Source organism: Zootermopsis nevadensis, unplaced genomic scaffold (assembly GCF_977971745.1).
Source record: "Zootermopsis nevadensis isolate Lab colony 2312 unplaced genomic scaffold, Znev_1.0 Znev_ptg000001l, whole genome shotgun sequence".
NCBI classification, from domain to species: domain Eukaryota; kingdom Metazoa; phylum Arthropoda; class Insecta; order Blattodea; family Termopsidae; genus Zootermopsis; species Zootermopsis nevadensis.
In genome coordinates, this window is record NW_028259133.1 from 2260086 (window position 1) to 2276021 (window position 15936).

Genomic DNA, 15936 nt, shown 5'->3' on the forward strand with positions numbered 1-15936 from the left:
GACAAAATACAACAGATTTAATCTATGCGGTATCTGCAGTGGAAGAAATGTGTAAGAATAACATTAACATACAACATAACAAAACTGGGGGGGGGGGGGGGTATTTAAAAAAGGTGGTTAAACTATGGTGAAAGTAGCAAACAAATTTAGTCATAAATGGAAACAGTAACAAACATTTCTAAGGGTAACAAAAAATTTACCAAAAATTAATTTAAAAAAAAAATGAAATTAAGTTATTGAAAATGGAAAATAAGAAAGAAATAGTTATAGGCGTAAGTCAGAAAACCTACTTTCACACTGCGCAGAGACTGAAACTTTGTGATAATACGTATAAAGTTTTTTTATTTTATAAAATGGATATCGGTTGGAAGAAACACGAAATATTTTTATAACTAGTTGCGATATCAAGTCACTCGCAACAGCAACTGCCATCCTATGTCAAATTCTGTGCAGTTTTTATACTCACATTTTTGCTATTTCTTTGAAATGGGGACACTGTTCGGCTTCCCTGGTCATGTCAGATAATTCTTCCAAGAACTTATCAACCTGGCAGAAAAATATTAATGTTAAATTTCCACAATTTAGGTTGCTACTTGCATATCGCTGTGTATAACAAGTCACCTGTCCCATTCTTATAGTGTCATAGAAAATTTTAAAAAATACTGGAACTACTTTTGAGTAGGATTTGAAGTTTTTGTAGCATTGGGTACAAAGATGGCTGTCTTTTGTGTTGTAGTGATGTATAGTCTGGTAGAAGTTAACCAACATTTCGTATGTCCTTGCTGCCTCCATTTTCAGGCTAGCAACGACCTCTAAAATGCTGGTACGCTTCTACCAGACTATACATCACTACAACACAAAAGACAGCCATCTTGTAGAGCAAAACAAATTTCCAAAGTCTGTAAATTTAGCAGCGATTAATAAGAAATTATACCGAGTTTCATATCATTTTAATAAATCCTTATTTTTGCTTTAAGACATGTAGATGGAAAGAAAACAAAAGAAACTGCAAACACAAGAGACAGCGAGACTATACAATTAATTAACCCAGATCCTACTTTTAGATGTTTTGTGACAAAATTTGGTTTTGACTTTATTTATATACCTAATTGTTTATGATTCCTGGTTTCTTTGCTTAAAGTATCTCAAACATCAAAAATAACTAACTAACTAACTAGATGGCTTACCGAACCCGAAGGTTCATCACCGAATTAACCAAAGCCCTCCACCGGACCCTGTCCTGAGCCAACAAAATCCAGTCTCCTTCAACTCCTATCTCCCGTAGATCCCGCCTGTGATTATCCTCTCATCTACGTCTAGGTCTCCCCAGCAGTCTCTTCCCCTCAGGCTTCCCAAATAGTGGACCCAACCAACCAGATGGCTTATCGAACCCGAAGGTTCATCACCGAATTAACCAAAGCCCTCCACCGGACCCTGTCCTGGGCCAACAAAATCCAGTCTCCTTCAACTCCTATCTCCCATAGATCCCGCCTGAGATTATCCTCCCATCTACGTCTAGGTCTCCCCAGAGGTCTCTTCCCCTCAGGCTTCCACACCTCTTGTCCCATCCATGCCCCGCCCATCTCATTCTTCTCGACTTAATCACCCTCACAATACTGGGGGAGCAGTACAGATTTTTAAGCTCGTCATTGTGCAGTTTTCACGCCCCATCGTCTTCCCTCTTAGGCCCAAATATCCTCCTCAACACCCGATTCTCAAACACCTGCAATCTGTGTTCCTCCCTCTGAGTGAGAGACCATGTTTCGCACCCATACAAAACAACAGGCAAGATTATTGTTTTGTATACTTTAATTTTCAGGTTCTTAGAAATCAGACGGGAAGACAAAATATTTTGGACTGAGAAGTAGCAAGCATTTCCGGAATTTAGTCTCCTTCTAACTTCCTCACGAGTATCATTTTGATTTGTTATTTTTGTTCCCAAATATTTGAACTTTGTAACCCTTTCAAAGGATTTATTAGCCACCCTAAGATAATTTTGCCTGCCTGTCTTCTGATGACGAGATACTAACATGTACTTAGTTTTTTCTGAGTTTACTTTCTACTAGCCTCTAGTAAAACTTCTGCGTTCCTCTAGGAAAAAAAAAAATTAAAGTAATCCCACACAGGATACGCAAGTACCAATACTAGAAGACTCAGATACTCCCTGAGGAAAGCCTTCCAACTGCTAATTGGATAAATAGATGTTAGCCTCAAAACAAGACAAGTGGAGTGAAAAGGTTCCACACTTCTGGGTCTTTGCGTCATAACACTCACATCTTGCAAGGACAGAACACTCTTCTTGGCAGGCTGCACACATACGCTCTGCTCAAAGAAAACGCTCACAGTCTCCGCTACATCGCCTCGCTCCAAATCCATGAGCATCTCCACGTGGTCAACGGAAAAGATCTGCGAAGAAATATGACGCTTTAGGCGATCTCCAAAAATCGCGCATTCCTGTATCATAAATGCGCCTGTTACATTAAATTAATTTTAAGTTTATTTTCATATTTAACTTTTGTTTTTGTAAAAATTATCATAAAATATTAAGAGAGTGCACGATATATTTTCAGAGACATGCTTTAATACACACTAAATACAATTAAAAATGCTGCTCGCTGACTGCCTGTTGTCTTAAAACATCAGTATCATATAAATCTAAATATTAATTATAAGATACGAGGTGCGATCGGAAAGTTTCCAGACTGTGTCAATAGAGGGCGAACCGGATGTAGTACGAGCTTCTGCCGCTAGGGGGTGCGGCCTACATTCATAGTGAATCAGTGTGCAAGCCGGCATCATCGAATTAGCATTTGTTTCTTAGTTACGGGCGTTTTGGTAGTGCATTACACCGACCCTCCTGCGATTTCGGAATGGCGTGTGCATCAAATTTTGCCAAAGACTCGCCAAAACGGCTACGGAAACCTATGAAATGCTAAAGCAAGCATTTGGGGAGTCCGCAATGGGTCGTGCACAAACTTTTGTGTGGCATTCACATTTTAAAAATGGCCGAACCTCTGTCGATGATGACGAGCGTTCTGGACGACCATCTTCGAGCACAACGCCCGAAAATGTTACGAAGATTCGGCAGCCCAATCACGAAGATCGACGTCGTACCATCAACGACTTGTGCGACATTGTTGGGATAGGCTATGGGACCTGTCAGCTGATTCTAAAGGAAGAACTCCACATGCGACGCATCCTGTCTGAGGACCAGAAGCAGAATCGACTTCTCGTTTGTCAGGAGCTCAAAGATCTTGCAAGAACCGACCCCAACTTCCTTTCTAAGCTCCGTGTGACTTCTTCCTCTTCCCAAAGATGAAAATTCAGCTAAAGGGAAGGAGATTTGAGACGATAGAAGAGATTCAGGCAGAATCGCAGATGGTGCTTGACAGGCTGACAAAGAAAGATTTCCAGAGATGCTTCCAGGCTTGGCAGCGGCGCTGGGATCGTTGTGTTCACTCCCAGGGGAACTACTTCGAGGGTGATGGATGAATTTAATACCTGAGATAAGTGTACGGGTTTTTATACGCGCAGTCTAGAAACTTTCCGATCGCACCTCGTATGTTTCATTCCTACATCATTCACCTTACTGAAAATCTTGATCAGTTGTTTGCTCTGTAGATTATACACGCGTTTATCAATGCCGGGCAGCAAAAGACGACACCATAAGTGAAGGTCCCCTCTGAAGTTCGCTGTAACACATAACATATGTTTTTTAATACGAGGAATTCACTGTAAGAACATAACATAAAAAACTCAGTAACATAGATTTTTACACGTTGAAGCAACGCATGTATAATATCAAAACTTTCCCGGGGATCAGGGGGCTGTCAGTTTTGGAATGAGCCGTCGTACACCCACGTAGTTGCCTCCGTCTGATCGCAGTTTCTGTTCCCTTATGGAATTCTAAATAAACATTTATTTCTGTCTACTACATTTACATTTAACTCTTATTACTGTTACGTAATATCTGTATCATTAATGATCATTATCATTTACCAGGTAAGTATTGAATCAACATGATTTCAGTATAAAGTCAATTATCATTATCAAATCTAAAAGTTCTTGACGATGGTGAAGAGTCAATTGAATAAAAATTTTCTTGGATATTATCCATCGTCTATATTTTTTATATTTTATTTACTAGACGATGGATAATATCCAAGAAAATTTTTATTCAAATCAATTATCATTAACAATCACTATATTCTTCCAATAAATCAGTAAGTTTTTTATTTATTATTATTATTATTATTATTATTATTATTATTATTTTCATATTGTAACCAGTACTTTCTTTAAAGAAATAAAAATGGAGAACATTTCTGACATTTTTCGTTACCTTCGAGATAAAAATGTATTTTTACAAAGCTATTCTGTTAACCTAACCTCAGACGATAAACTTATTTGTATTCAGATTCGTTAAATATGCACATTGTTTCAAACAAAGGTTGCTGATATAATTTAAAAATATATTTTTATAACCTGAACATTTTTTTTTTCGACAATCAGTTGTTTCAGAAAACCTCGTAAAGTTCGATATGAGCTTCTAGGTCCCTTGAGCAGGTTAGCCAAAACAAAAAAGAAAATTTACCAACAACTCTTCGCCTACGGATCAAATACGACCTTCCGCTGAAATCCGTTTAGTAGATTTGTCCTTGAAACTGGAAGACAAGATTGTCCATTACGCAGTCGCATTATGTACTGAGTTCGACACACGTCTGACTTTCAAACTCTTGCGTAAAAATTAAAATACGTAGCACCATAATTTATGTGTACTCACAAGTGAAAGTTTCAAAAACGTGTCTGATAACTTCACCACGTGTCTGTTTGTCCTCAAAGAACAACTCGAGAACGGCAGAACGGATTTCAACTCTGTCAGTGCCTCTAGATTTTAGATCTCCTACAAGCATCGTCAGTGTTCAGTTCGTGGGAGGCAGATTATTCGCGAATGAGAGTTGTCTAAGGTCTGGCGTCTGTCGGGCTGGGTATGTAGGATTCCCCACGTGCTTCAGCTGTTGGCTTGGGATTCCCCCCCCCCCCCCCCCGCCTTGTTACTTTCGCTTACAGGAACGGAATTAGATGTCAGTGTGAAGAGTTCGTTATTACCCTCCGATTTTAATCGAAATTATAATATTTTAATATTTTCCGTCAAATCACAATTTTTAATAAGATGATAAAATATGAAATGATATTTTAAATAATTTATATTTTATCATCTTATTAAAAATTGTGATTTGACGGAAAAAATATTAAAATATTAACTTAATTCACAATATGACGCAAATATACTACCTTACGAAATTATAATGTATCAGCACATTTTAGTACAATTCCTTAATACGAAATTTCACAACTTGTCTTGTTATCCCAAGCGAACGGAATGCTCGAACCTTCGAGGAAAATGTAACAGGACGATGGAGAAATATGAATTCTGACGAGTTTCATAATCTTTACTCTTCATAAGTAATGCGAAGGCACATTGACGAGTGGAAGATAATAAATGCAATCACAATAAACTACTTTAGAGGCAGATGATAAATTGAAATGATAATATTAAAATGAATGTTAGATAAAAACGATTTTAGGATGTGAAGTGAGTTAATCTGACTCAGGACAGGGGTCCAAGTAACCGGCTCTTCTGAAACGGGTAATAAACTTTCGTGTTCATCAGAAGCAGAAAGTTTCTTCACTAGCTACACAACTATCAGATTCTCCATGAGGAATTCTGCTGCGTGGGATTAATCACGTGGCGTAAAACAAAATCTGAAAGAGACCCTGATGGAATGAGCAACCAGTTTCAGCTGAGTGACGGACAGACTGAAAATAAAAATAATTATTAAATTGAGATCTGTAATGTGGCAAATTCACGGAGTTCACAAACGCGGTCTGCGATTTCGCATCTGTAACCCAGAACCGATGTTGCACCACATATCTGATCCTTGCATTTCGTCACATACAAGCGACATGGAACACCGAGACATATCAAAATTGAATCCACATCGAGCGTATCGTATCCCTTCGTATTTAAGATCTACGTTACATTTCTAGGGGTCACAGACAACCGATAGGGGCCGTTGTAGCACCGTGTAGTCTACTAAAAGTTTACTGACGTATCATCGTCCTGATGAAGGCAGTAAACACCTCTGAAACGTCGTCAAACCTCTACCAGAATACACGACGCATTAAACTGAAATTTCACAAAAATTAAACATCCGCCAGTTCATACTACAGACATCCAACGACAAATTTTATACAGTAATATTCCCAGCATCTGACATGGAAATTGCCCTCCTTTTACCAATAAGACACCCAGATCTCGACTTCATATGAGTCAGTGGTTTATATTAGTTGAGGTTTCATTAAGCATTATTAATGTCTGGTACAAAACATTTGATCGGCACGGGACAGCCATTAGGTCTTTATCGTGCAAGTCCCTTCGTCACACAGCCGGCGAAGGCCTCTTTCATAAAACGCCAGCCACAGATCCCGTTCAGGGTTATGAACGATATCAATTTGTGACTTCTTCGTACTCGTGAAGGAAGATGCTTAGTTGAGACTCTCTCAAGACAGACAGACAGACAGCTGCACGCCGCAATGATTGATTTACTTGTATTTTGTCCCGCGACTGATAGCTTTATCAGTGACACAAGGTTACTGAATGTGACGAGCTGCTGATGATGTTTGCCGTTCAGGGGGCACGTCTCCAGCGCATTCACCAGGGGATTTAGAACGTGTTACATGTAAGCCTCCAGTGGGATTACTTTCATTTCAGAATTTTAGAAAAAAAACCGGCCTGCTGATACAAAACGTATTCTCTGGAGTTATCAGACAGAAACTCGGCAGGTATGACATTAAATGAACGCACAAGAGTTTCCTAACACGCACAGAAATGTTTACTGGGCGGCAGAAACCAAATTTGATGTTCAAATATTTTCAGTGGGATTTCTAGAGAAAATTGTTCCACACTTATTTTGACAGCGAAGCAGACTCAAACATTAAAATATGTTTAGTTATGGAAAGGAGGTATTACGCAGGTGAAGGTTTCTCTAACGGAACTCGAAGACACTCCTCGTCGAACGTTTAACCCGAATTAAAAAAAAATCGAAGCGTCACGAACTATAACGCTGCCGAAACACATTTAATCATTATTTTATTTATTTAGTGTCCTGTCTGACGACAGGTCCATATGAACAGGATCCTTCCATCCTTTTCTCGGACTGGGACCTGTTCATATACGTTCTTGGCAGATGATCCAGAAGTGGTTTGCCATTGCCTTCTTCTGTGTGTGAATGGAGTAATTGTTGGGATGCCACGGAGGAAAACTCCGTGTTGCCTAGACCACGGCCTCGCCCAACACAAGTTATAAATTCGGTTACCGCCGGGAATCGAACCCGAGACCCCGGGATTACAAGGCCAGCGTTCTAACCGCTAGACCACCTCATCTTATTATTATTTAGTGTTCTGTGTGACGACAGGTCCATATGAACAGGATCCTTCCATCCTTTTCTCGGACTGGGACCTGTTCATATACGTTCTTGGCAGATGATCCAGAAGTGGTTTGCCATTGCCTTCTTCTGTGTGTGAGTGGAGTAATTGTTGGGATGCCACGGAGGAAAACTCCGTGATGCCTAGACCACGGCCTCGCCCAACACAAGTTATAAATTCGGGCACCGCCGGGAATCGAACCCGAGACCCCAGGATTACAAGGCCAGCGTTCTAACCGCTAGACCACCGTGGCACATTCAATCATTAAACATGGAAAAAGTATGATTATGTAATAATTTTTGGTATTTGTGTCAAGTTAATATTGCAATGGTAATTCTCATTCTACAGTGACAATCTCACCACATTCTAAGTGCCACTAAGCAACTCACTAAAGACTTCGGGTTTATCATTTCAGAGACACACAGACATTCCTCACTACCACATCAGCAACTTCTGTCCTACAATTACTATCCCAACATCGCGCTAGGGCCAACCCAAAACGTTTCGAGAGCAGCCTTAAGGATAAGTAAGTCTCCTACCGATAAAACAGACCACTTGGCCACATCAACCTCACCCACGAGTTTGCCCTGATCACCTAACTGAATCACCACTCACCAAAATCATCAAGTGTGACCACGGCTGGCTCCCAATTAAACGTTAAACGTGGGGTGATGGATCGATAACAATGTATAGGCTATAAAGTCTTACCAGTAACTGCCTGCCTGCCTTCCTTGAACTGCGAAACACCGGTAGGTTGTCGTACTGAGCTCGGCGGTCTTCGAATTTGAAAATACGTATTCCCGGCTTGAGAACCAGTTCCAGAACTGCTTCAAAGACGAAGCAGGAGTTGAACCTACGACGCCGATGTACGCACGACACAAGACCGCGCGTGCGACGGAATCCCGGTTAATCAATAATTTTATTCGTCTCTAACAACGCTATCAGCAGCTGAGACTTTGCAGCGTAGAATGACAGGATGATTGAAGACAATTAATTCGGCAAGGATTTAAAAAGAAGCTATAATAACTCAGTCGAAGGCACTATCTTCGTATCTGTCAGAAGGGACTGAGAGAAACCACGAAAATCTCAGGACAGCTGGTCTCAGGGTAGAAACATAACTCCGGGACTTCCGGAATGTGAAGCAGGAATGCTAACCACATGGCAGGGACGTTCCATTGGAATTTAAGCGATACGTGCATGGATTTGCCAATGATCGAGGAACGCGTAGCGAAAGGCAGTCACCGAGTAACTTGGCTTCCGGTTGATTAATGGAAAAGGCACGTTTCCTCTTCCGGATTACTGAATGTCTCCCGAAACTACACCCCAACAAACTGTTGAATGACGCTACAATTACGAAGGTTTGTCTCTGTGCTCCCACGTACCATGTAAAACCACGCACATGGCTCAGAGACTTTACATGCATGCGACAGTCTTTAAAGCGGGCTCCTCCTTTCAGGTGTTCCGACAATTATTCACGCGTGCTAAGCGCCCCACCCATCTCATCCTCTTTCATTTAATAGCTCTGACAGCACTGGGTGACAAGTACAAATAATGAATCTCATGAGTAATTTTCATCATCATCAATCATCATCCTATAACTTATTCATCATTAAATCCAAGTACTCTGAACAGTTTTTCCTCAGACACCATCACTCCATCAGAAATTCTATCGAGTAAGAAACCAAGTTTCGTACAATATAAAACAGTAGGTAAACTCTTAGTTTCTGTGTTTCAGTCAAAATCTTTCAGCTTCTAGACTGGAATGGAAGAGAACTCCGGATTTAATTTATCTTAATTTTACCAAGCATTCTCTGTATTTAACTAACTAACTAACTAGATGGCTTAACGAACCCGAAGGTTCATCACCGAATTAACCAAAGCCCTGTCCCGGGCCAACAAAATCCAGTCTCCTTCAACTCCTACCTCCCATAGATCCCGCCTGAGATTATCCTCCCATCTACGTCTAGGTCTCCCCAGAGGTCTCTTCCCCTCAGGCTTCCCAAATAGCGGACCCAACCAACCAACCAGATGGCTTACGGAACCCGAAGGTTCATCACCGAATTAACCAAAGCCCTCCAGCGGACCCTGTCCTGGGCCAACAAAATCCAGTCTCCTTCAACTCCTATCTCCCATAGATCCCGCCTGAGATTATCCTCCCATCTACGTCTAGGTCTCTCCAGAGGTATCTTCCCCTCAGGCTTCCCAAATAGTGGACCCAACCAACCAACCAGATGGCTTACGGAACCCGAAGGTTCATCACCGAATTAACCAAAGCCCTCCAGCGGACCCTGTCCTGGGCCAACAAAATCCAGTCTCCTTCAACTCCTATCTCCCATAGATCCCACCTGAGATTATCCTCCCATCTACGTCTAGGTCTCTCCAGAGGTTTCCCAAATAGTACCCGGTGCACACCTCTTATTCTTCGTATTTAATGTAACTTAATTTTATCAACAACAAAACTCTGTCCAAACTCGTTTCTGAAGGGCGACGTAATGCATGATATCGCCTACACGGTTCAGGAGTTTTGTGACATTTTGCAATCTCATGAAAAGTCAAAGCCCTATTACACTTTGAAAATTAAACACAGAGTCTTTCATTAACATCTAAAGTGTGCACGGCCTTATAGCGCTGTGACGGTGGGATCGCGTGGTCGAACCAAATTCGAGGAATGGAAGGTCTGTCCTTAATTTTCTGGAGGGAATCGTGTTGTATTCTCATTATTTTCTACCTTTTACGATCTGTAATGTGGGTCTTATGCAAAGAAAATGCCATTTTTCATTATCAACCATCTTAAACTTTTTTTTGTGTGTGTGTTCTGTCTGACGACAGGTCCATATGAACAGGATCCTTCCATCCTTTTCTCGGACTGGGACCTGTTCATATACGTTCTTGGCAGATGATCCAGAAGTGGTTTGTCATTGCCTTCTTCTGTGTGTGAATGGAGTAATTGTTGGGATGCCACGGAGGAAAACTCCGTGTTGCCTAGACCACGGCCTTGCCCAACACAAGTTATAAATTCGGGCACCGCCGGGAATCGAACCCGAGACCCCAGGATTACAAGGCCAGCGTTCTAACCGCTAGACCACCTCATCTTATTGTTTTTGTATTGTTCTGTCTGACGACAGGTCCATATGAACAGGATCCTTCCATCCTTTTCTCGGACTGGGACCTGTTCATATACGTTCTTGGCAGATGATCCAGAAGTGGTTTGCCATTGCCTTCTTCTGTGTGTGAATGGAGTAATTGTTGGGATGCCACGGAGGAAAACTCCGTGTTGCCTAGACCACGGCCTTGCCCAACACAAGTTATAAATTCGGTTACCGACGGGAATCGAACCCGAGACCCCAGGAATACAAGGCCAGCGTTCTAACTGACTGACTGATTCGGACGAAGGAAAAATAGTTCGATTTTCTTTCTTCCCGTCCGTGTTCAACAGAACGAGAAAGATACAATGCGACCACGACGTCCACTGTACCCCCCATGACAATTTCTGCCACACAACCTACTGAAGTACCTTCAAGCAACTACGAAATTGAAGTAGCAATTCCTGAACGCCGTGGTGAATAACCCAGCCACTCATAATGACAAAACGTCAACTCATCAGATGTTTATTCTGCTTCGTTCAAGAACGAAATCGATTCCAGAACACCCCATGACAAGCCGAAGTATGGATCTTCAGGAAAATATTACAAGATCTGGAGGTAAAGCTCCATATATTCGTGTGACGTAAATAAACTCTGGTAAATTACAAAAATATGGCTACGTCAGCCCCAGAGACGTTCTACAAGTTGTGGTGCAGAGAAAATTCGTCCCTTACTTGGAATTTAACTCCAGTTTCCCATTCCAAAGTTAGTCAATTTACTGACAGAGATAAACAAGTTAATGGTGAATCATTATCAGACAGACAGGCCAAAATGCAAATTTGAAAAGTAGTGGCTTTCTCTGTCTGACTGGTGTGTGGTAGTTAAGTGAACCAAATTCGGACAGCGAAGTTTAGTGAAGCCATAAATGATGCATTCGATCAGATCGAAGCATATGATGAATAAGACAGGACTCGGAGATACTTTCCACTTCAAGATTAATTATTATATGATCGGTTTCAAGGACTGTGGCCAATCACCTATTCCATCCTCATTAAAATCTTCTTTGTCAATTGATCAATAATTACGTCTTCCAGCATTCGTATTTCCCCGTAAACCTTAATTGGAAGCTGTCTGGGATATATCTTCCTTCCAGCGCATTTACGAAATCTATTTCAGAAGACTGAAATCCTATCTGTAATTTTTACGTTCCACCTCGCAGTGGCTTAAGTCTGTCATCGGTTGGTTACTGACCTCTTCCGCTGTCGCGGCAGACTCCCACAGCTTCCTAGAATTCTCGCTTTCTTCCTTCGGGATAATTTGTGGTTTGTTCTTTGTTGAGGTGATGTTTCTGGCTGCTGCTAACGACAAGATTACTGAGTCAAGTTTCAATAACAACGAATCCTGTGCAGGTACAGTGGTTCAGTGGCAAGCGCAGTAACAAATTCTAACGCGTCGTACCAGATCACTTGTTTCCTCTGTATGTCTTTTATATTTCCCTCAATTCCCACTTTCCATTTCACCTTTTCATTCCCTACTCTTGGCCTTGTAATCTTGGGGTCTCTCGGGTTCGATTCCCGGCGGTGCCCGAATTTATAACTTGTGTTGGGCAAGGCCATGGTCTAGGCAACACGGAGTTTTCCTCCGTGGCATCCCAACAATTACTCCATTCACACACAGAAGAAGGCAATGGCAAACCACTTCTGGATCATCTGCCAAGAACGTATATGAACAGGTCCCAGTCCGAGAAAAGGATGGAAGGATCCTGTTCATATGGACCTGTCCTCAGACAGAACACTAAATAAATAATAAGATGAGGTGGTCTAGCGGTTAGAACGCTGGCCTTGTAATCCTGGGGTCTCGGGTTCGATTCCCGGCAGTGCCAGAATTTATAACTTGTGTTGGGCAAGGCCGTGGTCTAGGCAACACGGAGTTTTCCTCCGTGGCATCCCAACAATTACTCCATTCACACACAGAAGAAGGCAATGGCAAACCACTTCTGGATCATCTGCCAAGAACGTATATGAACAGGTCCCAGTCCGAGAAAAGGATGGAAGGATCCTGTTCATATGGACCTGTCGGCAGACAGAACACTACAAATAACTCTATCAACCCGTAATATTCTCATTATTATCATTCTTACAGCGTCCTCTTCTATCTTCAGCGAGTCTCCATGCTTCGACCCCGCATAACAAAGTAATTTTAATCGTTGTTTCACGTGTGTTATATTTACTTTTCTGTAATTTTCATACTCCATAATATTCCATTTCGGCGAGCCATCGTTTTCCTAGAAAATTTCCATGGCATACAAGAAAACAAACAAAATAAATTAGTTTATATAACGTAATCGTTTCTAACGTTCAAATATAATTCGCAACTAACTCCCTGGTAGCACAACCCGCAGGTTCAACACCGACACACACCACAGCCCGCCACCGGCCACGACCCTGAGCCAACTCCATCCATTTCCCATCCTCACAGAACCCCTCCTTAAAATCAATCTTGATGTTATCCTCACATCTCCTTCTTGGTCTGCCCAATGGTCGTTATCCAGACGGATTCCTTACTAAAATCCTGTATCCACCCCTCGCCTTCCCCCCCTGTGCGTGCTACATGTCCAATCCATCATCTCTCCTAGGTCCAAATATCCTCCTGACAAACTTGTAATCTACGTTCTTCCTTCAAGTTAAGAGACCATGTTTCACAACCATACAAGACAACGGGCAAAATTATTGTTTTATATATCCTGAGTTTTAGTGTTTTAGATAGCAAACGAGATGATATCATATCAAATCTAAAACTTCTTGACGATGGTGAAGAGTCAATTGAATAAAAATTTCCTTGGATATTATCCATCGTCTAGTAAATATGAAACGTAAAACGACGTTTCGGAGATGGGACTCTATCTCCGTCTTCAGGTTCCTACACAGTTGGGCCCACTAGATAGAGCTAATCCCTATCTCCGTCGAATAAAAATTTCCTTGGATATTATCCATCGTCTAGTAAATATAAAACGTAAAACGACGTTTCGGAGATGGGACTCTATCTCCGTCTTCAGGTTCCTACACAGTTGGGCCCACTAGATAGAGCTAATCCCTATCTCCGTCGAATAAAAATTTCCTTGGATATTATCCATCGTCTAGTAAATATAAAACGTAAAACGACGTTTCGGAGATGGGACTCTATCTCCGTCTTCAGGTTCCTACACAGTTGGGCCCACTAGATAGAGCTAATCCCTATCTCCGTCGAATAAAAATTTCCTTGGATATTATCCATCGTCTAGTAAATATAAAACGTAAAACGACGTTTCGGAGATGGGACTCTATCTCCTAGGTCTTCCTAGGTCCGGAGATAGGGATTAGCTCTATCTAGTGGGCCCAACTGAGTAGGAACCTGAAGACGGAGATAGAGCCCCATCTCCGAAACGTCGTTTTACGTTTTATATTTACTAGACGATGGATAATATCCAAGTAAATTTTTATTCAATTCGAGATGATATCAGTTATTGAACTGAATAAAAACAAGAGTTCCCCCGAATGTAATGTATAATTATCAAACTGAAAGAGGAATCAGAAGGCTCGAAACATACGAGCAGAGGATTATTTATATCAACCTCGTGTTTATTTATTCCACACGCAGCGCAGCGTCTGAGGGCGACGAGTGACTGAATTATCAGTAATTCTCGCAAGTTAAATATATCGATTACATGTCACTGGTGTTTGTACACGAAACTATAAAGGAAAGCAGAAACTGTTCATCAAATCGCGAGGAACATGAAACTGCACGGAATCTATCGTTGTTGTACTAGAATCACAATAAATGTAAAAGGCAAAAGACATACCACACGACGCCCTGGCTTTGGCACGAGATTACTAACATGGCGCTACGGACAAATCGCTTATCTCCATCATCAGGGCGATTATCGCCCTGATGATGGAGGCAGCAAGGACCTCTGAAACGTCGGTAAACTTCTACCAGACTACACAGCGCAACAACCCAGAAGACAGAAATCTTCATACTCTGATGACGGAGGCAGTATGACCTCTGAAACGTTGGTTAACATCGACCAGACTACACAGCGCAACAACCCAGAAGACAGAAATCTTCATACTCTGATGACGGAGGCAGTATGACCTCTGAAACGTTGGCAAACATCGACCAGACTATACAGCGCAACAACCCAGAAGACAGAAATCTTCATACTCTGATGACGGAGGCAGTATGACCTCTGAAACGTTGGTAAACATCGACCAGACTACACAGCGCAACAACCCAGAAGACAGAAATCTTCATACTCTGATGACGGAGGCAGTATGACCTCTGAAACGTTGGTTAACATCGACCAGACTACACAGCGCAACAACCCAGAAGACAGAAATCTTCATACTCTGATGACGGAGGCAGTATGACCTCTGAAACGTTGGTAAACATCGACCAGACTACACAGCGCAACAACCCAGAAGACAGAAATCTTCATACTCTGATGACGGAGGCAGTATGACCTCTGAAACGTTGGTAAACATCGACCAGACTACACAGCGCAACAACCCAGAAGACAGAAATCTTCATACTCTGATGACGGAGGCAGTATGACCTCTGAAACGTTGGTAAACATCGACCAGACTACACAGCGCAACAACCCAGAAGACAGAAATCTTCATACTCATCGCCCTGATGACGGAGGCAGTATGACGTCTGAAACGTTGGTAAACATCAACCAGACTACACAGCGCAACAACCCAGAAGACAGAAATCTTCATACTCTGATGACGGAGGCAGTATGACCTCTGAAACGTTGGTTAACATCGACCAGACTACACAGCGCAACAACCCAGAAGACAACCATCTTCAGATTCACCACCGTGAAAACCTCAAATCCTACGTTACAGATTATATTATTCTTATTACTCCTAATATTTAATTTTTATGAAGAATTAATAATTCATGTATATATTCTGTCTACGCTAAATTGTCAGCTCGAATGTAAAAAAATTCGCACCGCCGCGATATTTTCAATTGCTGACTTATTAACAATATTCCTTGATTATTTATACTAATGATCATTATCTATCATGGGAAATTTTCCATCACTAGCTCCAAATGTCCCTTTTAACATAATTATAGTCAAACCAAGAGCTACATATAATTTTCCTACGGGATCATGTCGTTTCACACTGCAATAATAATTAAGGCGTGTGAGAAAGATTCACAGATATATTACTACTACATTATTTCAGTACTCCCACCTCATAAGTTCGTTAGTCCACCGTGTTATTATTGGTTGAAGAAAATTAGTGAATAAAATGTTTGGATGACATCCAATGGCATTATGTTCATATCGAATTTCGTGGAAATCAGTCAATTAGTT

General features: G+C 41.5%; 1 protein-coding gene across 7 annotated transcripts in view; it reads right to left on the minus strand.

Annotated features, from left to right (window-relative positions):
- DNAlig3 (DNA ligase 3) overlaps positions 1-15936 on the minus strand; it is a 281323-nt gene that overhangs the window by 157639 nt on the left and 107748 nt on the right. For all 7 annotated transcript variants that reach the window (XM_087346940.1, XM_087346937.1, XM_087346949.1 and 4 more), the window contains 3 exons: positions 3586-3692; positions 2275-2406; positions 467-546 (listed from right to left, as the gene is read on the minus strand). In XM_087346940.1, the coding sequence (XP_087203066.1) occupies positions 467-546; positions 2275-2406; positions 3586-3692 (319 nt within the window). The remainder of the gene's footprint in view (positions 1-466; positions 547-2274; positions 2407-3585; positions 3693-15936) is intronic.